At 43.6% G+C, this 20,647-nt stretch overlaps 1 protein-coding gene across 2 annotated transcripts in view; it reads left to right on the top strand.

The window, feature by feature from the left end:
* Nucleotides 1-20,647, top strand: part of INPP5A (inositol polyphosphate-5-phosphatase A) — a 176,942-nt gene that overhangs the window by 81,520 nt on the left and 74,775 nt on the right. For both annotated transcript variants that reach the window (XM_062496501.1, XM_062496500.1), the window contains exons 5-7: nucleotides 7,993-8,056; nucleotides 11,452-11,555; nucleotides 19,119-19,171. In XM_062496501.1, the coding sequence (XP_062352485.1) occupies nucleotides 7,993-8,056; nucleotides 11,452-11,555; nucleotides 19,119-19,171 (221 nt within the window). The remainder of the gene's footprint in view (nucleotides 1-7,992; nucleotides 8,057-11,451; nucleotides 11,556-19,118; nucleotides 19,172-20,647) is intronic.

Raw genomic sequence — 20,647 nt, 5'->3', positions numbered from 1 at the left:
GAGTAATAGAAATATTAAATAACAGCGTGATTAATGACTTTGTGAAGGCTCTACTTTGCCTTCAGGAATATTGATAAGTGGTGCTTTTTATAAGTGCTCAGCACACACACACTTCCTTTAGCTTGGGTTGGTTCCTAGGTCTGTCAGTAATCTTGGTTTTCAGAAAAAGAACCTCTGTCTGATATTTTTTTAAATTTAATTGATTTGTAATTAAAAGAGGAAATGTTCTTGTGAAATGTGTCAGTATCAAAAGTGGCATTAAATATTCTTTGTTCATGCATTAGGTTACTCATTTACTCACTGGACGTGTTTATATAAAGCTCAGAGGTTTTGTTCGTTAATTTTTCTCTTCTTAAATTAACTGGTCCCAAATAATCACTTGCCGTAAAATAATTACTAAGAGGTGATAGAGGTGGATTATGTTAGCTGAAGGTCCCTCATTTTTCTATTAATCTTCAGAATAGGAAAATGAAAGCTCCTAGGGCTACATTTTTTGTTCCAGAAAATGTGCCATGCTGGTTGCTGCTAGCAGAGACCTTTCTGAGGTATCTGTAATGACCAGGACTGCAAGCAGGTTCTTTTTTATGATGCTCTCTTGATTAAGCATTTAAATTACTTGGGATTTAGTTATCGTAGGATTTTTAAAATACTTCCTCCAGTCTGCCGGGTAGACAAGTCTCAACTTTAAATGAAACCTAAACAGGTAAACCCATCTGAATATACCAAAATCTTGTGAAAGAGACTAAAAATAAACAGTACATTATATAAAGCTATGTACAAACATTTACAGACCTGTTGTCTCCTCAATTATATTTAACTCTACTATTATAAAAGCAAAACAAATAAAAAGGGATTTATTTTTTTAATTATTTGTATTTTTTTAGTGGTAAAATCGTAGTGATTATCCCCCCTTAATAGTTCTAGTGTTACTGGTCTCACACTTGAGAAAGGGCTGCTCTGAAGAAAAGAAGGCAGAGTGAGGAAGCAGTGCTGGATGTTACAGGATGTTATTTCTGCTGGTGCTCCATGCCAGCTGCCAGCAGAGACTGTGGCACTAAGAGGAGTCAGGGATGTCTGGGCAGCACCGTGAGTGTTGTGGCAGCTCTCCGAGGCTGGGGACACGGCAGAGTGGGGTGAGCACAGAGCAGCCTGAGTGCAGGTGTACAGCTGGAAGAATCGGGCTGAAACATCCATGAAATATGTGGATTACAAATAAATGAGAATTTTTTAAGGCGGGAAAACTTCTAAAGACAAAACCAATATGTGGAAGTTATTTTAGAAATGCAGAAGGATATTTGGAGGTACGGATCTAATACAGTCAAGAAATTCCCAGGATTTAGGGACTCCTAGAACTGGACACCCATTTTTATCCCCACCAGCCGCACCTGCTGCTTCCAGAAGTCTCTAATGCCCCAACAAAATTGATTTAACTGGGAAGTGGGCACTGGACACACTGCTAAGATACATCTGCAGGTGCCTTCTTCACAACATGGGTATTACAAATAAAACACATGTATTTATGGACATTGCATGTTTAGATTATGATGCATAATATTGGCTTAGGTTTTATGGAGCAAGAGAATCTGCAGTGCCACTCCTGCCATGGTTTTATTCCTTCTGAGTGGACAGTTCCAGTTGGTTTAATGAAAATCTCATGTGGAGCTGAACAGGTGTTTTTAATATAGACAAAGAAATTTGAGAGAGTTTCTGAAGTTTGTCAGTGAGTATTTGGAGCCCACTCACTGGACACTTTATTAAAGGTGTAATTATTCAAATGCTGTTGCAGTGAGGTTGATAGGTGTGTTTGCAATGCAGAGCTGCAGGAGTGGGGTGGAATTGTTTGGAATGCTTGGATCGGGCTCCGTCTGTCTGTGCTTCAGGTGGAGCAGGGCTGTCCAGGCTGGCTCAATGGCACTTTGATTGTATGTGCTTTAGCTGATAAGTCTAATTCAGGAAATGATAAATTGCTGGACACCTAATTTGTTTGCAAATAAGAAGTGATAGAGTACTTTATAATGAGTCGAACAGTGTACCCAGCCTGTTTTTTTAACCTTGAATGGGTATTAGACGGTTGGTGTTAATGTGGCTGTGGATTGAGTGTGCACAGAACCGCAGCAGGAACGGTACCAAGCCTCGTGGGTGTCCCTGTTCAGATGTGCTGGATCCAGCCTGTACTGCAGCCTGCCCTTCCTTTGATTTTGGGAAAGTGGCAGTTGTATCAAAACCAACATTTTATGGCAAACTAAGGGCAGGTGTTTTCACAAAGTGTGTCCAAATAGCCACAAGGATCCAAGGTAGCTATGATCTGTTTCTCAGCAGAATTCCAGAGCTGTTGTCATGTGGCTGTACCTGTGTCAGGGTACCCTACAGAGCAGTGCCCCATCAGCTGAGGTTGTGTCAGGTACCCCCAGTCCCTGGGGCAGGAGGGCACCCACAGCCCTGCTGGGCTGGTGGCGAGCAGCCCCTGGGCAAAGGCAGCCACTGTGCTGGTCCAGGCCCCACTTTGTCCCAGTTTGGGTTTTTGTTTGAAGTCTTGTAAGCATCACTGGGACGTGGATGAGCCCAGACTGGGACAGAATTGATTGCAGCTCCAGTGTGACATTGCTGTCAGCCTGTCTGGGTGGCAGCAGCCACCAGTGCTGGGCTGGCCCTGACTGAGAGGTGGCCGCTCACAGACTCCATCTGGCTAATGGGAAACTAATGCTGCTCTTGATGTTCGGGTTTATAAACATGTGAAATACTTTTTTAATTGTTGGTAGCAAAGCAGGCGGGCAATCAATAGAGTCAGGCGTGCCAAACTCACTGTTGACATTCAGCAGAGCCAAAAAGGCTGGTAGGAGATAAGGGCTTCCTGTCAGCAGTGCTCGTGCTAATTCATATTCAGACATTGTCATGTTCCATGATAAATGAATTCCTTGAACTATATTGATATAGGAGGTTAAACATTGAAAAAGTTGGGCTGAACTTTGACTTTAAATATTCATTAAAGCTAATTATGGATTTTATGACTACATGAATTACAGTTTCTGTGTCATCATTGGCAATTTATTTTAAATATATTTAAAGCAATCTTTATATATTAACTGTCACATTTAGTGAGGTAGTGCAGTAAATGTTTACTCTGTACAGCAATTAAACTTTTATTAATCTGTTTCCTTTTTGCATTAAGTACCCATATTTTAAATGGTGGGCTTTAAAAAGAAATTATGCCAATTAACTGTTTAAAAAAACATATAGCTATTCAAATCTTCAAATTTTTGTGGCAAAATTTCTGTGTAATTAAAGGAATAGTGCTTTTAATAATGCTGGATGTCCAATCCATCAGAACCAATTGTTTCTCTTGCCATCAGCACTAGTTTTCCCAGATGAGTCTTTTCTGTATGGAATAATGAAGGAAATCTCTAATGAGTATCATTCTGGATCTTAATTAAATGCAGTGAATGTTCAACTTCAGTCTGCTAACAGGGAGAAGGTGCCTGTTTTTTTCTCCGTAATCCATTTCTGGGGGGATGTGAAGCTCTTCTGCGGAACGTGCTCACCTGAAGTCAGGTGTTGCTGTGTGTCTCTGGTGCAGTACAGGTGTGACGCACACCTGGGAGGAACAGCCATGTCCTTCTGGCAGCCCGGAAAAAGCTTTCAGTTAACAGCAGCACTGCCTGAGATAACATGGCTGGCCTTTCCCCGAGCTCCGGAGCGTTTCCATAAGGGCCATTCTCACAAAAGGCAGGATGTGTTTGTCTGTGTACCCTGCAGGTAGTGACCCTGATAGCAAAGGAGCTCCTGGCAGTTTACAGAGGGAATTGTCCATGCTGTGCCTGCAGGATCTTGGGTGCTGCTCCGACTGATTTCAGGGCTGTTAAAGCCAAGCTGTTGGTTTTAGTGAACAGGGGACAGCAGAAAAATCTGTTCTACCATCTTGTGTGTTTCTTAAGGACTTGGCCAAGCTACAAGTGAGTTTTGTTCATGGCTGTGCCACCTGACTTTCTGTCTTGGCACTGAGTTACTGGCAGTGCCTGTGTGGTATTTCCTCATGGCCAGGGTGTTGCTCTGAAGTGTTCCTGTACTTCTGGGCATAACTGGGCACATTAGACTCTGATGAAGTCCTTTCTGACCTGACAGCTCCTGACTTTATCAGTGGGGATAATCAAGGATTTATAGAATCATGGTTTGGGCTGGAAGGGAGCTCAGATCCCACCCAGTGCCACCCCTGCCATGGCAGGGACACCTCCCACTGTCCCAGGTGCTCCAACCCCAATGTCCAACCTGGCCTTGGGCATTGCCAGGGATCCAGGGGCAGCCACAGCAAATCTGGGAATTCCACCCTGTGCCAGGGCCTGCCCACCCTGCCAGGGAACAATTCCTGCCCAGTTCACCTGGCTGGTGAGTCCTGGGAATAACACATGCTGTCCCTGTGTCCCTGAAGCATAGGTTGGGCTGCTCTAGAATCTTCTGGTGGTACTGAGTACAATGACCTTGGTTCAGTTGCAGACCCAGGGGCTGCCAGGTTGGCCTCATGAGTTGGGAACTTTCTGATCTGAGCCTAACTGGGAGCCATCCATTCATCCCTCTGCCCTAAGGCCACTGAAGTAGAATTCCCCACTGGTGTGTGTTTGCAGACTGCTTGGAAAATCCAGCAGAGAAGCTGTGGCTACTGCCTGCATTCACTGCAGTGAGACACTGGGGCAGCAGAGCCTGTGCCATCCCCTGGGCAAGCCTTGGGGCAGCAGTGCTCCATGCAGGGGGCAGGTGTTGTGTGTGAGCCCTGAGCTCAGAAACTGGGGTGCTCTGGGTGCTGGAGATGAGCTCCTGCAGGCTGGTGTGTTCAGGGGGGAGTGCAGCTCTGTCTGGAGGGGCACAGTGCAGGAGGTGCATCGTCCCTGATGCGTGGGGATGTCCTTATTTTCCAGGTGTTAATTTTCCAGGGTTCTGCTCTAGAAGGGCTGTGGTGAAGTGGGCTGCAAGGTTTCAGGTGTGCTGTGGTGAGGCACTGATGTCGCTGGGACTGAGGAGGGGAGGGACAGTGACGGCATCACTGCTGAGCTTCCCTTTGAGTAGAAACACCTATTTACAGGTGGTGTGGAAAATTACTCCTAGCAGCAGAAGTCATCCATCTCAGCAACCTTTCAAGTGGAACAAATAGCTTTATTTCCTTATGTTTGAGATGTTTAAAAGTTAAGATGTTTGGGTGGTTTATAATCTATAATGTGTTCCTGTGTTGTATCACTTAGCTATTGTATGTGCTGCTGCTGCTGTTTGCACCAGTACTGCTTTTTTTCAAAGGAGACTGAAATTGTAAATAAGAAAATAAAGCAAAGCTCTTAGATTTTAAATTAATCTCATTTAACTTCATTGTTAAACTGACATTTTACAAGAAATAAATTTAATTAACATAATCGCCTTAACAAAAGGGTCTATTGCCTAGGCTCTGGAAGGTTTTTAAAATATATTTCATTGTGTTAGGACAGGGAGTTATTAGTGCATTCCATCACCTTTACAAGTTTACATTTATGTACCTAAGCCTGATTAAGTCTGTAATAATGCAGAAGATAGCGATAGCTGTAATTTCCATTCCATTATAGTTTTGATTCTTTTTAGTGGGGTGTTTGGAATTGCACAGTCCCAGCCAGTCTGAATGTTAGTGGTATCAGCTCCTGGAACTTGACAGTTATTTCATCACTGTCACAGATCCATTGTGCACGAGTAGTTGATACTCAGTGCCACAAGTGTAGACTATCAAACGAACCTCTGTTGCATAAGTCTTAAAAATTAGTTTTTAAAAATGAGATTAAAACTGTACAAAGTCAAGCAATGAGCAAATTGTGACACTCAGAAATTAAGTTGTAGCTTAAGCATGCATGGCAGTACTGTTTTTAATAGAGTTATGACGCCCTAAGTGAGGCAGGGTTTAGAGCATTTGTTCTTTCTTGGTTTACTTGTTGATGTGCTACACAGAGAAGCTTCAGAGTTCACAATTCTGTCACCTAGATTTAAATGGTTACCTGTTTTTAACATTATTTGTTGCACCTGATTTGGATCGGTCACTATTTCCAAATACTTTTTTTTTACTTATCCATAGATTTCCATCTCAGCATGGGGAAATCCAGTGAGAATGAAGGCAGGAGGTTGCCAGGAAGGTGGTGAGGGACAGGAGCAGCGGCTCAGAGGGAGGCAGGCTCCAGCTCAGGCGAGTTCTGAGTCTCCTGGGCAATGCCCTGAGACCCTGCATGGGACAGGGCTGGGGCTGGAGACTCCAGGCTCCTTTGCCAGCGTGGTTCTGCTGCCTGCCCTGTGGGCAGAAAGGAAAAGCTCACTGTACATCACTGAGATGCTACAGGTTGGCTGGATCACCATGTGTTACTGACATAGCCTAGGATTTCTGTTCCAGGATCCCTTTTCCATTTGCTTTTAAATTTTTCAGACTTGAGGCATTTGGGATGATGCTTTTCAGATGCTTGCCAAGGCTCCTTTCTTTTTCGTCTGAAGGCCACGTAAGGAAAAAAAAGCTGTATCCTTATACTGAGTTCTTAAAGAATATTATTATATAGCAAAATGTTACCTTTATATATGTCAGATTTTGCCCTACACATTGAAGAAACAGATGGGCCAGATGGGAATATCAGGTGGCAGTGTTTTTGTCCTGCATCAGGATTTATTCTCTCCTCGCCATGTGTCCTGCTTGCAGCACACTTAACCTTGAATCCTTCACAGGGATGTCTCCTGCAGTTCATTGTTCACCTCCTCCATGTTATAAAAAAGAAACCCAAAGGAATCTGCCTGGGTCACAGGGACATGTACTCATCAGTTAAACATGTGGCACTGTTTTCTGTTGGATGGACCAGTATGCCAAGGAGATGGGCAGGACCTCCTGGTTGTGCTTTTGACAAATCAGCAAATGTCTGATCTCTGGATGCGCAGCATTCATTAATAATGCAGCAGCCACCAGCCAAGCCCTGCTGTGCTGGGAGAGGCTTTGTTGTTGGAGAGGAGATGCAATGAAATTAAATCATCCTGTTTGGATCATGTGTTGCTTCTTTTATTCTTCTTAGTAAGAGTTTATCCAGTAACAGGCTGGGTTTTTCTCAGTTCCTGTTGGGTGCATCAGGTATATCTAAAAGCTCATCAAGTCATCCTTTTCATTTTTTTTCTTTTAAATATTACACCATAAAATCTATTTGCCCTGGTTATTTTTTTTTTTCTTTTTTACTTGATTTGCTCTCTTCTAATATGTAATTCTCCTGGAATTAGCTGGGGAAAAGCAGTAAATGACATGTCTGTGGACAGGACAAAGCCAGCAGCAAAGTGGTCCCTCTGTGTGTCCCCTGTGACACCAGACGGGACAGGAGGGACCCCTGTGAGCCCAGGGGAGGGCAGCCCTGCAGGGCACGGGAGAAGGGGCACCTGGAGAGGAGCCTGGAGCAGGAAGGCAAGGGGGGATGTTCCTCTGGAGGAATTGTTTCATTTCAGGGTAGGGATGAGCCACGTCAGGCTGTGTTGGGAGGTGGTGGAGCCTCTTCTGCAGAGGCTTTAGGTGCAAGTTAGAGAACTTGAAAATTGCCCTCGTTTCTTGTACCACATGTTCTAAAAGGTATGGGTTTGCTTTGAAAGTGAGGAAGAAGTTGTCAGGTTTTTATAACAGAATTGTTTATAAAAGTTATAAGAAAGGGTCTGTTTTTGGGGCTCAGAAAGGCATCTGTCTGTGTCACCAATCACATCTGTTTAGTGTTTAAATGTACACCTGGCAGTACCCTTATTGTGGTCAGGAAGCTGTTAGAGATCATCTTTATAATGACTGATGACATTTCAGAGAAGCAGCAAAATAAATTAATATTTTTATAAATCTTAGAAAATGTAAACATCAGTAATTTTATTTATTAATACCTAATTTCTTGAGTTTGAGGGTTTTTTTCTAATTGGGAAGCCTGATGCTCTTTTGGGTTTTGTTACCCAAAGTGTATATAATTCATGTTGGGGTTTTTTTTTGTTTTTTTACAGGCTCTAGGAAGTTTTTACTTTCTTCATGAATCTTTGAAAAACATCTACCAGTTTGATTTTAAAGGTAAGCAGAGGAATTAAATGCTTTTAATGGACAATTGGCTTTGTACATCAAGGCAGCTTTTCCATCCTCTTTTCTGGTTGTGGTGCCTGGCAGTGTTTCCATGTTATGCAGACTCCTGCAAAATGCAGGCAGTCCCTTGGTGACAGGTGTTGCTTTTCTTACCTTTTATAGACCCTTTAGAAGAAGTCAGTGGACCAGCCACAGGCTGCAAACCAGAGCATTAATCACTGCCATGCACCTTTGGGTCCACAGTGATCCCTGAGCATTTCTGAACTCTGAATGGCCACAAGATTCTTCCATGTAGATCAGATCCAGGACCAAGACCTTCACTGTCCAACAGTAATGGTCATTTTGCAAAGCAGCTGAGGTAGATTTATGGCTTGAATTACTTGGGAGCAGAGCAGGTAGCAGGAGGGTGGCTCTGTTTTAACCCACAGTGATCCTTCAGGTTGGAAGTCTTGCTGTGTCTTACAAGTCTGAAAGTAATGCTAGGCTATATATATTAAATATTAGAAATATCATAGAAAATTATTGAATGCTTTCATGAATATAGAAAAGATTACTAAATACTGTGTCATTTCAGTTGAGAAGTGTATCTATTTAATATGAAAATATCCTGAGCTTCATTTAGCTCACTGAGCTGAGTCACATTAACACTACATCTAGCATCCCATTAATGTGAGACACTGTTGAAATGGTAGTGACTGTGGACTGAACTAATTGTCATAATTATATAGATTAATTCTTTTTGTTCTCAGCAGACAGATTCTCTCTGCTCATGTAATTGAGAGTACATGGTCTTCCTGCCCTGAAATATTTGAACAGTAGTTCTGTGTGTGTACAATTCAAGACTTAGCCAGCATAAATCTTCTGTTACCACTGGTTTCAGTGCTGAAGCAACATTTTAGCTGTAATATCCCAGACGGATATTTTTATTTCTGACAAACCACAGGGGAGTTGGTGCTCCTGGGAGCTGTACCTGGGCTCTGTCCCTGGCAGGAGCAGATCTCAGATGCTCAGGGATGAAGTGTGGATGGGATGGGGACACTGGGGGAAGCTGGGGGGCTCCCGGGGGGACACTTTGCTGTAATCTGTGTGGCTGTTGATTCATTCTGCTGTGCAAATTCCTTTGTTGCCAGTGATGTGGGAGCTGTCTCAGCACACCTGAGCCCTCAGCTCCATCCCATCAGCACTGGAGGAGCAGCAGCAGTTCACCCCAAACTCCACCTGAAGGTCCCTCCCAATGGTCACAGACAGGAGATGTCTTGCTCCAGCAATACCTGACAGGCAAATGACAGCTGCTTTAGGAAAACAGGAGCTTTCTGCATTATTAGTCCTTTGTTGGCAGCTTATTTGCTACTGTACCGCTTTTATAAAAAAGTGTAAGAATTTTTACAAAAGTGAGAAAATGGAAGAAAAAAGTATAGAGGATACCAATTCACAGGAAAACAATAAACAGATGCTTGTTCCAGAAAAGAAATGCTTTAAATGGTCACTGTTTTGTTTTGCTTGGTAAAACCTTAGCTGAGCCAACTGGAATGTCATCTATGCTTATAAGGATGGGTTTGGCCCAAACATCATTTAGAAGGAAAAAACTCTTAATAAAACTCTGAGGAAATGGGTCAATTGCTGTTGTAAGTCACATGCTGTTCTTCTAACAGAGCAGAATCCATCTCCCAGCATAGGGTTTGTAAAATATGACTCCAAAGACTCCCATCTTTCAGGGGAAATGTAAAACTTGCCTCTTCTCTCATGACTATTGACATTTTCACAGTGTATTAAGCTCTTAAATCAGAAGCAAAATCCAAATGGATACAAACATTCTCTGCACAAAAATCATTATGAAATTCTGGTTCTGCTCAAAAGCGTGTAAAAAACCAGACATTTATACACAATTCAGTATTCCTGGAACATTGCTGTTGCTTTTCAAAATTCACTGCACAGTTGGATGTGACTGAATACAGACTGGAAAAAAAAGATTGTCGCTGCTTCTCAGATCTCAGGAAGACATACCTGCATTTTAACACAGGCACAGTTTTGTCCTGCAGCTTCACATATTATATGCTGCAGTGTAGATCTGTTGGGCTGTTTTCACAGTGGTCAGAGACCCAGAACTTTGCTTGCCCTTTAAACTAGTGCCCAGCTGTCTGTTCTGAAGGGATGTCCTCTAAGAGAGAGGGGTTAGGCCTGTTCCAGTCAACCACTTCTATTTGCAGCAAGGATCTAGTTCAGCACTTTACACTGCTGAGTCTTGGTCAGCAGTGGAGTGGCCCTGGGGTTACTTGGAGCAGGCTGTGCTGCCCTGGTGCTCTGCTCAGTCCTGCCCACGAGCCCTGGCTCACAGGGGTGGCAGTGCCATGGCAGGGATGGAGAGGGGCCTCCCTCTGCCAGCTGTTAGTAAAGTTCTCCCAGCAGTGCCTTCAGTCCTTACAGTTCTGCCAGGTCTTTTCTGTAATTCAAAAGGCATCAGGATCTCTTTGCTGGCACTGTTAAACTCGCTGAAAGAGGCACATCCATCCATGATCTACTCAGAATGATGTCAGATCAGTTTATCGGGATATTCACTTGTCCTGTGGGAGCCAGGCCTCAGAGGGGTTGGCACATAAAGAATAATAACTTTTTTTTTTCCCCCAAAGACATAGTGCTGCATTACAGTAAATGCTTCCTCAGATATCCAATAGGACTGAACAGTTTGAGACTCTTGATAATACTTGGAGTTTTTCTTTTATACATTCCCAGTTGAAACTGAATCGAGTTGAGTAGGTCCAGCATAATGGCAGCTGCACATCAGCTGTGTCAGAGGAGTTAAACTAAGTCAGGTTCTTGCCTTAGATAGGCTCTCATCAGGTGAGAACCAAGTATAAAGTGGATCAAGAAGGAGAACCTGTCATTCATGAGTTGAGTAGATACATAGGAGTCTGTGTTATTTCTGTCTATGATGAAACTGTTCATTAGAGACTTTGGAAAGTGATGTGCATCACCACTGAGTCTCTTGTACAAGTCCAATGCCCATTCCTGCTGAAAAACCCGTGCCTCATGTGCTGATGGCCAGAAAGGGTTGATCTGAAGGAGCCTGGGGGTTCCAGGGTCAGAGCAGCTGAGGTGGGATTTGAGTGCAAGGGTGTGCAGAGACCAGGCTCATGCTCAGAGCTCCAACACTTCACAGGGCTCTGCATAGTAGAAATGGCAAGACCATAACTGTATAACTTCTTGGTGTCTGATAGAAACAGGGGTGTTTATTTTCCCTCAGAACAGTTCAGTGCTTGCATGTCTTTGATAAGATCCTGTTATTTACCAGCTGTTTTGCAGATGCTTCTGCTTTGCCAATAAGAGTGAGAAGATGCTCATCATGTTCGAAGTTATGTATATTAATTTTGGCTTATCTTTCTTCCTAGCTAAGAAGTATAAAAAGGTTACTGGGAAAGAAATCTACTCTGACACTTTAGAAAGCACACCCATGCTGGAAAAAGAGAAGTTTCCACAGGATTATTTCCCTGAGGTATGTACAGAGCTGTGAAGCATTCCCAAATACTAGCTTTGATTCTGATTTCCTCTGGCTACTCTTGAGCAGCTCCTCTCAGTGATAAGGGCAGAATGGAATCTTGGAATTTTGTCCGTCGGTTTCTTGACACCTGTAATACATGTTCTAAGTCATGGCATGATGTACCAAATTCCAGTAAGAAATCCTTGTGGAGGGTGAGGACAGTGAGGAAAAGACTCATTTGTGGCTGTAAAGCCCAGGAGATGCTGCAGTGCCATGGCAGGACTGTCCCTGGAGCTATCCCAGGAACCCAGGGCTGTCCCTGGAGCTATCCCTGAAGCCCAGGGCTGTTCCTGGAGCTATCCCAGGAACCCAGGGCTGTTCCTAGAGCTGTCCCCGGAGCTGTCCCAGGAGCCCGGGGCTGTCCCAGGAGCTGTCCCAGGAACCCAGGGCCGGCCCTGAAGCTGTCCCAGGAGCTGTCCCAGGAGCCCTAGGGCTGGCTCTGGAGCTGTCCCTGGAGCTGTCCCTGGAGCTGTCCCTGGAACCCAGGGCTGGCCGAGGATCTGTCCCTGATGCAAGGGATGCCTGACCCAAACACACACTGGTGCTGGCCTCTAAGGCTGCCCTTGACCCCCTTTTGTGCTTGTTCTCAGCACAAAAGGGAGGTGCTGCAGCTTTGAGACTGATGGTCTTGTCAAATCCAGAAACACAAGCAGAGCTGAGGGGTTTCCTGCATTGCACATGCAAGTGCAGGCTCTCTTTTCTTTGATGTTTCCCTTAATTTTCTCAGTTCTAATTTCTTAAAAACACCTAGAACATGAGTGTTTAATGATCCAAGTGAATAAATTTGTTGAACTCCTGTAACATTTGTGGATCAAACAGGCATGTCACTACTTTAATAAAAGGAAGAACTAAATAAACTGCTAAAATTAATTTAGAATTTGTAAATATACACACTTAGAAATATTTACAGAGTGCTTATGTGCTTGGCAGAGTATTGCATAAACAGTTACAGGATTGAGAGGGTGAAGGTTCTTCATTTTCATTACATTGATACTAGATTATTTATTTTTATATATCAGTGCTGGAAGGAAAAGTGCCTTTGACATAATTTTGCAAAGCATTTACTTACTCTGAGTAAGCATCTCAAATACTTCTTTGAAGTTAAGAGTTACTTGATATTGAGGGAACTTGAGACATCTGCTCAGGTGTTTGTTCTTGTTGCAGTCACAGTGAGCTACAGCAGTGAGTGACTGCAGTGCTGTATAAGGTGACTGCAGTGCTGTATAAGGTGTGTGCAGTGCTGTATAAGGTGTGTGCAGTTCTATATAAGGTGACTGCAGTGCTGTATAAGGTGTGTGCAGTGATGTATAAGGTGTGTGCAGTGCTGTATAAGGTGTGTGAAGTTCTATATAAGGTGTGTGCAGTTCTATATAAGATGTGTGAAGTTCTATATAAGGTGTGTGCAGTTCTATATAAGGTGACTGCAGTGCTGTATAAGGTGTGTGCAGTGCTGTATAAGGTGACTGCAGTGCTGTATAAGGTGACTGCAGTGCTCTATAAGGTGACTGCAGTGCTATATAAGGTGGCTGCAGTGCTGTATAAGGTAACTGCAGTGCTCTATAAGGTGACTGCAGTGCTATAGGGTGGCTGCAGTGCAGAGAGCAGTGCTCAGCACCCTGAGTGCTCTCTCTGTGCCTCACAGCAGCAGCACAAGCTGTGCACTGCTCACTGATACCCAGGGAGGATGATTTTCTCCTGTATTTCCATCGCTGCTGTTGCTCCATGGTGGGACTGGCCAATCTGTGGCTCATTCAGTGTTGGTTCAGTCCTGTACCAACAATGCTTCAGAGTCTCCTGGAGCAATGGTTGGGTTTTGGGGGCTCTCCCACACAGTTTTGTGGAGCAGAAATGGTGCTTGTTCCTTGTGGGTGCTCAGGGGTTCCCAGATTCATGAGCAGCTGCAGCTCCTCCTCAGTGCACCCTCCTGTGCTGCTTTTGGATGGGGGCTGTGGGGTCTGTGGGGTCTGGAACTGGGGGAGCAGCCATTGGAAGCTGTGACACCCTCACTCTGCTCCCTTTGGTTCCAGGGCTTAAACCTCTCTCTAAGCAGAATCCTCTGTGTTTGACTGTCAGGGACAGTGTTTGCCTGGAGGAGGAGCAAACAGAAAAAGAGAAAATCTGCAAATACATGCAACTAAGTAATGAACAAATCTCTGAAGCACCTTGAAAGTTCAGTTGTGTTCCTACCCCGGCACAGTTTCTGGGCATGCTGCTGCAGCCAGAGCTGTGGAACAGGCTGAGCTCTGCACAGAGGGAGAGGAAAGGGGCACTGCAGGTGTGCAGGCATGTGAAGAACAGCTCACCTGCACTGCAGCTCTGCACCTCGTGTGCACACACCTGGCGTGTCCCAACTCAGGGTATTTTCATGTGATTTGAAAAGTCAGAAGAGAACTGCAGTGATTTTTAGACTACCCTGTTTCTCTTTGGAACTGGAGACCAAAAAGTGTCTCAAGCACACAGATGCAGCAATAGTGAAAAACAACAGGGAGATAGTTTTGGTTCTCATATGCATGTTTCTATAATAATTTCTATAAAATTAATCTTGCTATCACATGTTTTCTCTCTAGACAAATGTTTGTAATAGCAATAGCAATTAAAAGGCCACAAAGTAGTGTGTATTTTGGAAATTTGGGTTTACCCAGCAGAAGGCATGAACAGCATATGTGCCCAAACATTGCACTGACATGCTCTTACGTGTTTTAGCCAGACCTTTCATATCACATCTGCAATTTTTTGTGTGAGAAAAGGTTTAAGACTGATTTCTTTTTATTGCAGTTGTTTAAGGATGATCTAAAAGTAATTACAGTGATTGAGGCATAATGCAATTCAAAATAATTACAGCCCACTGCATATAAAACTAACAAAACTTTCTGCCTTGATTTATGGGTCCTCTTGGCAAGGCATAAACCTCAAATGATGCCTCTGGGAGCAACACTCTAGATAATGTTAGGCCATTTTAAAAAAAGCAGATTTGTGTAGTCTATCAGGCCTGAGTAATTTTTTTTTCTCATAGTGAGAAATTGGTTGTTATCATAGATCACAGATACTGCTCAAAGCTCTTATGAAAGATGAATTAATTTCACTAATGCTTTAATGCAAACCTTTCATGGAGGAGGCTGTATGGTGATAACCTTACTGCGGTCTCTCCTTTCTCAATTATGATTTATGTTGTCTTTTAGTAGATGAAACTGCCTGTATTCACAATCCATCTGCTGGCTAAAGGAATCCTATTAACAGAGGATCTGAGAAGAGACTTAATAATATAAGGTGAAAGATGTGGTATCCCCTTTCTGGGACCTGAAGTAGGATTTTTTTTTTTCCTATTTTAAAATGTAGATCACTCTCTGAGAGCATAAGATGACCTATGTCATCTTCACCTGGTTTTATGCTAGCTTACAGATTGTGTAGCAGCTAGTGACTATTTGTTAAAGTAAAAATAAAGACTGTTGATTTGAAATCTGCAATAAAAAGCAAATTTCTCTTTCCTCCTTCCCAAGCTATAGCTCTTCTTTACATTGTTTCCAAAACTTCCTGCATTCTGAATCCTTCATTTAGAAATACTAAAGCACATACACAATCCAAAAATCTCAAAGGTATGTTGTTCAGCTGCAGTGTGTATCTAAGCTGAGGATGGCTCTGCATATCAGAGCTGGTCAGCTCCAGCTCCTGGGCTGCTTTAGGAGTCCTGAAACCTTCTAACTTCTGCATTCCTAATATTAAATAGACAAGTTATTGGTAAGTGAATTATTTCCTGAAGTGAAAGGAATTAAATGTGTTCAAGTTATGAGTGACTAAAGGTATTTTGCAGGGTGAGGTATATACCAGCTGCATGATGAAACAAGTGTTATTTTACAGTACAGAGGCACAGGTGTTCCTGCTTTATTCAGCCTCAGCTCTGGCACCTTTTCCAGTGTGAGCTGAGGCTCTTGCTGGTCTCCTGTGCTCTGGGCCAGGTGAAAAGCCCAAACCCTCCTGGTTCTGCCCAGCACTTGTTGCTTTTTGGCATGACTCAGTCTAGAGCATTTTGGAGCTGCTGACTTCAAATAGTCACTGAAGCAGCTGATCTAAGGGCAGAGAGGAAGTAATTCTGAGGTAGGAGCTACATTGTACACTGTTTTTATGGCAAGTTGCCATAATGGAAATCTGTTTCCTGTCCAGTGAAACACTGAGTGCAGTGAGCAGGGGATGTGGGCTCCTGTGGAAGGCTCTGAGGAGGAGGAGTTCTCACCCTGCCAAGGAAGGCTGGTCAATGCTGGCTATTGCTCAGTGCCTTGCCTGCTCTTGCTGCCAGAATTTGGCTGATCCCAGTTTCAGGTTTCCCTCTGAGCTTTGGTGTTCCTTTAAAGAGCTGCAATTACACTGCAGTCATCACCACTTTAATATGTCTTTCCTTCATGCTCTGCTTTGTATGGTTGAATAAACCCTTTCTGGGTCACTATTTAATTTGATATGGTCCCCCTCAGTAAAATGATGGAGAAAAGATGAATTAAGGCTCTGTGCTGGTCATTATCAATCATGGTTTGTGTGCATTAGTTATTGCTCACAGTGCTTTTTGACATTAGCCCTCTCTAACCTCTCTCTTCATGTTAATGCTGCCTGGAGGTCCTTTCCCCTGATGTAGCAGGGGTTATTTATGTAGGTGGTGGTTCTGGGGGGTTTTAAAAGGTCAGCACAATCTCCTCAGGGACTCTATTCACAAAGGAAAAGCTGGCAGAATGTAACTACCAGTTTTAAAATTGTGATTTTAAAACCCATATTTTTTTGGTGAGGGCTTCAGACAGGGAGGTGTCAGAGCTCCAGTTACACCTTGGTAAAGTGCCTTGGTGGCAAAGTGGCCTCAAAGCAGTACTCAGGTGTGTGTGAGGAAGGCTTTGGTAGAAAAGTCTGTATTTTACACTGTCAGAAAGTACAAATTGTCTTGCAAATAGCTTTTTATTGGCTCATATTAAAGGGATCTGTTTGGAAGATAATCCAGAACCGTACTTGGGTGGCAGAGAAGGCCACCAGCATCCCAGTGTGGGCTGGGTCCCAGCAGGGGTTCTTCCATCCATGGGCACTGCAGGGCCACTCCTGAGCAAGGTCAAGTCTGCAGTGCCTGGTTTGGGATGTGGGAACCAGGAGAACAGAGCAGAGCAGAACAGAGCAAAACAGAGCAGAATAGAACAGAGCAGAACAGAGCAAAACAGAACAGAGCAGAGAAGAGCAGAACAGAAGAGAGCAGAGCAGAATAGAACAGAACAGAGCAGAACAGAACAGAGCAGAATAGAACAGAACAGAGCAGAGCAGAGCAGAATAGAGCAGAGCAGAGCAGAACGGAGCAGAGCAGAACAGAACAGAGCAGAGCAGAACAGAATAGAACAGAACAGAGCAGAGCAGAGCAGAGCAGAATAGAACAGAACAGAATAGAACAGAACAGAGCAGAGCAGAACAGAACGGAGCAGAGCAGAACAGAACAGAGCAGAGCAGAACAGAGCAGAGCAGAACAGAATAGAACCGAGCAGAATAGAACAGAACAGAACAGAATAGAACAGAACAAAGCAGAACAGAGCAGAGCAGAGCAGAACAGAATAGAACAGAGCAGAATAGAACAGAACAGAATAGAACAGAACAGAGCAGAGCAGAACAGAACGGAGCAGAGTAGAACAGAGCAGAATAGAACAGAACAGAATAGAACAGAACAGAATAGAACAGAGCAGAGCAGAGAAGTTGGCTGGAGCAGGACCCAGCAGACAGCCTGTCTGTCCCCAGGGAGGGGAGGGAGGGACAGGCTCCCAGGACAGCTGCCCTGGGGTGTGCAGGGGCAGCAGTTCTAGCAAGAGAAAATCTGATTTAATCTGGGAAAAGCTTCCACCAGGAGGTTAAACAGCAGGAGATGGGCCCAGACAGGTTGTGGCATCGCTGTTCTTGGGGATGCTCAAAACCCAGCTGAATATGACTCTAAGCAACATGTTCTGGTTGGGCCTGTTTTGGTGTTGCATCTTTTGAAGTACCTTTGCTGTTTTGCTGAAGAGGAAAATGGCAAATGATAAATGGCAGCTTGGTTGAAAACATTATATTGGACCACATCATAGTCTAGGACTACTTGATTTTAAGTTCTGTGTAGTTACATTTAACAAGGAAATGACAAAGCTCCCCTTTTTATATCAAGTTTAAATTTGAGCCAATTTTGAATGCTTTTGGCATGCAACTTTTTTTCATTGATTTCCTTTTGAATAAGTGCTGACATCTCCACTCGTAAGTGTGCCCTCATGAGCATCACAGAGGAGACCTTACTGGAGTGTGGGGTTTGTGATTCAGCAATGGATCCTGCCAGGAAAGATCAGAGTGTTTGCTTTCCAGCCAACCATCCCCTGCAGAAGAGGCTGACTTTTCACTCTTAAAAAAAATTTTCAAAAAAGTAGATTATAATTCAAATATATAATTCTTATGTCAGTGTTTCTGGTTGGTCTTGGCTGCAGTTGCTGTGCTTGTGCCTAAGGAGGAGGGGAGGGAGGTGGGTCCCTTTCCACTGAGGGGTGCCAGAAGATGCAGACTGGAATGGACAGGGCTTGGAGCAACACTGTCTCCTGGAAGGTGTCTCTGACCGCGGCGGAGGAACAAGGTGAAGGTCCCTTCCAACCCAAGCCAGACTGTGATTCTGTGATTCATTTTAAGACAGCCTGGTTTGGTCTCTGGAGGCCCTTCACTGTCTCAGCAGTGTTCAATTTGAAAAGGCCTCTGACTGGGGATGCTCTTCTGGGACCAGCCATTTATTCACAATAAGGAGTCACAGTCTTTTGCTACAGAACCATTGGCACCATTGTTTAGAACTGTGTGATGCAATATTCATTCCCAGAGCACATTAGCCCAGGCACACATGCATTGGGAACAGGGAATAAACAGGATGCAGAATCATGTCTTTTTATGGGAGGTTGTAGTTTGTGGCAGTGGTTCATCAGTGCTGCTGAAAAACCTCATTTTGTGTTGTAAGTGACACATATGGGCACGAGCTGAATTGTGGCTTCCTTGCCGATGGTGTGGTTATGATTAATGGAATCTTTTACCATTATTTAAATTCTTAACTTTTATAGAAATACTGGGTGGCTTGGCTCAACAAGAGAAATCGCTTTCTAGCAAATCTCATTCATTTTAATTTGATGTAAATCTCTGATGACATTTTACAGTTTAGGTAAAATTGCAAAGAAAACATTTGTGCATAGGCAATAAGAATTTGCTGGTTTAAGCTGGGCATAAATATAGTTGGAAAGCTTTCCTATTTGGTTATTTTTCATCTATAAACAACTGCCAGGGCTTTTATCAATTTGACATGTAACTTTGTAACTGCTGCAGGACCAAAAATATAATTAATTCCAGGATTTATAAAAGACAATATCTGTTTTAAAGGTGCCTCAGTTTGTGTTCAGTGCTTCTTGGTTATAATGTATGGGTGAGCTCTGCTCCGTTTTGTTCTGTCGCTACATTTCACTTCCACAGTGGTCTTTAGCTAAAGTGATTGGTTCTTATTCATTTATTTTTCAGTGCAAGTGGTCCAGAAAAGGTTTCATTCGAACAAGATGGTGTATTACTGATTGGTAAGTTGCATCTTTAAGTTGTTTCTGATTGCATGCGTTTTATGTATGTTTGTTTATGTGTGTTTGCTGTTTCAGGGAGGTGTTTCCATGTGATTGCTCTGTCACAGAGCAGGTGTCCACAGTCACTCATCACCTGCCGGGTGCTCAGTGGCTTGCAGCGGTGCTGACCAGCAGTGGTGTTGGTGCTCACACGTGGCACTGGGGGCCCGTGGGTGCAGCCCCAGGGCTCTGGGTCAGGCGCAGCTCGGTGCCTGTGGCAGGGCCAGGGTGGAGCTGACACCTGAGCCCTGCTGCTCACCTGGGCCAGGCACCACGGCCAGGCTGGTGCAGCCCTCGCCCCTGGGCTGCGCAAACAGCTTCTTCCATGGGCACTCCTGCAGATTTCTCTGAGCCTGCCTGGAAATCTGACCTTGCCTTTTTACCACAGAGTCTTAGTTCTGGTCTTTACTGCTTGCTTATGTTTGATGTTACAGTCACCTACGTGTACATGAACAGTCAAGACTTTTCCCTTCCTCGTGAGGTTGTTTCATGCCTTATAGTTGAAAGTTTGATTTTGAAATCTCATGAATGTTCATCTAGGCTGGCTTCTGAGTACTGAACACTGTTCTGGCTTTGTTGGCATAAGCATGTTTATTTAATTAAACAGTCTGTGAAAACAGAAAATGTCCCAGGTTTTTTCCTTTTACAGATCTCTGACCCAGAAATTGGGCAGGCGGTTGGGCGACAATGTAGGTTCATGTTCATTTTTTCAGATCCATACGTGTGGGGTGTGATTCCACACTAGGCAATTGCACAAGTGGGTATTAATATCCGATAGTAATCCTTCCTTTGCTCTTGTATCGTGACTTCCCTAGGTTCTATCTCTTCTGTCCTCTTGGATTTTCTTTCTGCTGAAAAAAAACAACATGAATTTATTTTTAGGCCTTTCCAAGGGAAAAAAAAAGTTATTCAGAGACAGATTTAGATGTAATGTTTTCTTGTGGGAGTATTAAAAAATGACATCCCTTGGATGTTTGGGTGAGTGTCTGTCAAGGGTGTCAAGGTTGGACAGTGAGGATGAGGAACCTCACAGCTTCTCCCAGTCTGTCATGAGCTGAGCCATGATAGTAGTTCTGTCTGGAATAATTTGCAATGATTTGCACATGCTCCAACAAGGTCTCATATGTTTCTAAGGGGAAATTGAAGGGATAAGTTTCAATGAACAATTTCTGAAGAATCAAAGTGAAATACCATGGAAAATACAAGGGATTATAAAATACACCTGAGGAGGTCTGAGTGCATAATGTGGCTCTTCAGGGTGTGATGAGTTTTTGTACCCAGTCTCTGTGTATATGAACAAAGTTCTGTGCATTGTCATAATAATGAAAACCAATTTCATAAATCAGGACTTTTGATCAATACATTTCTACATTCTAATAGCTCAATAAAAATAGAGCCCGGGCACTTGTTGTTAGTACTTCTGTGATAGTCCTTGAG

The sequence above is a fragment of the Cinclus cinclus genome, chromosome 7 (genome assembly GCF_963662255.1).
Source record: "Cinclus cinclus chromosome 7, bCinCin1.1, whole genome shotgun sequence".
In the NCBI taxonomy this organism is placed as follows: domain Eukaryota; kingdom Metazoa; phylum Chordata; class Aves; order Passeriformes; family Cinclidae; genus Cinclus; species Cinclus cinclus.
Note: the sequence above shows the minus strand (reverse complement) of the source record. Positions and strands in the feature narration are given on the sequence as shown.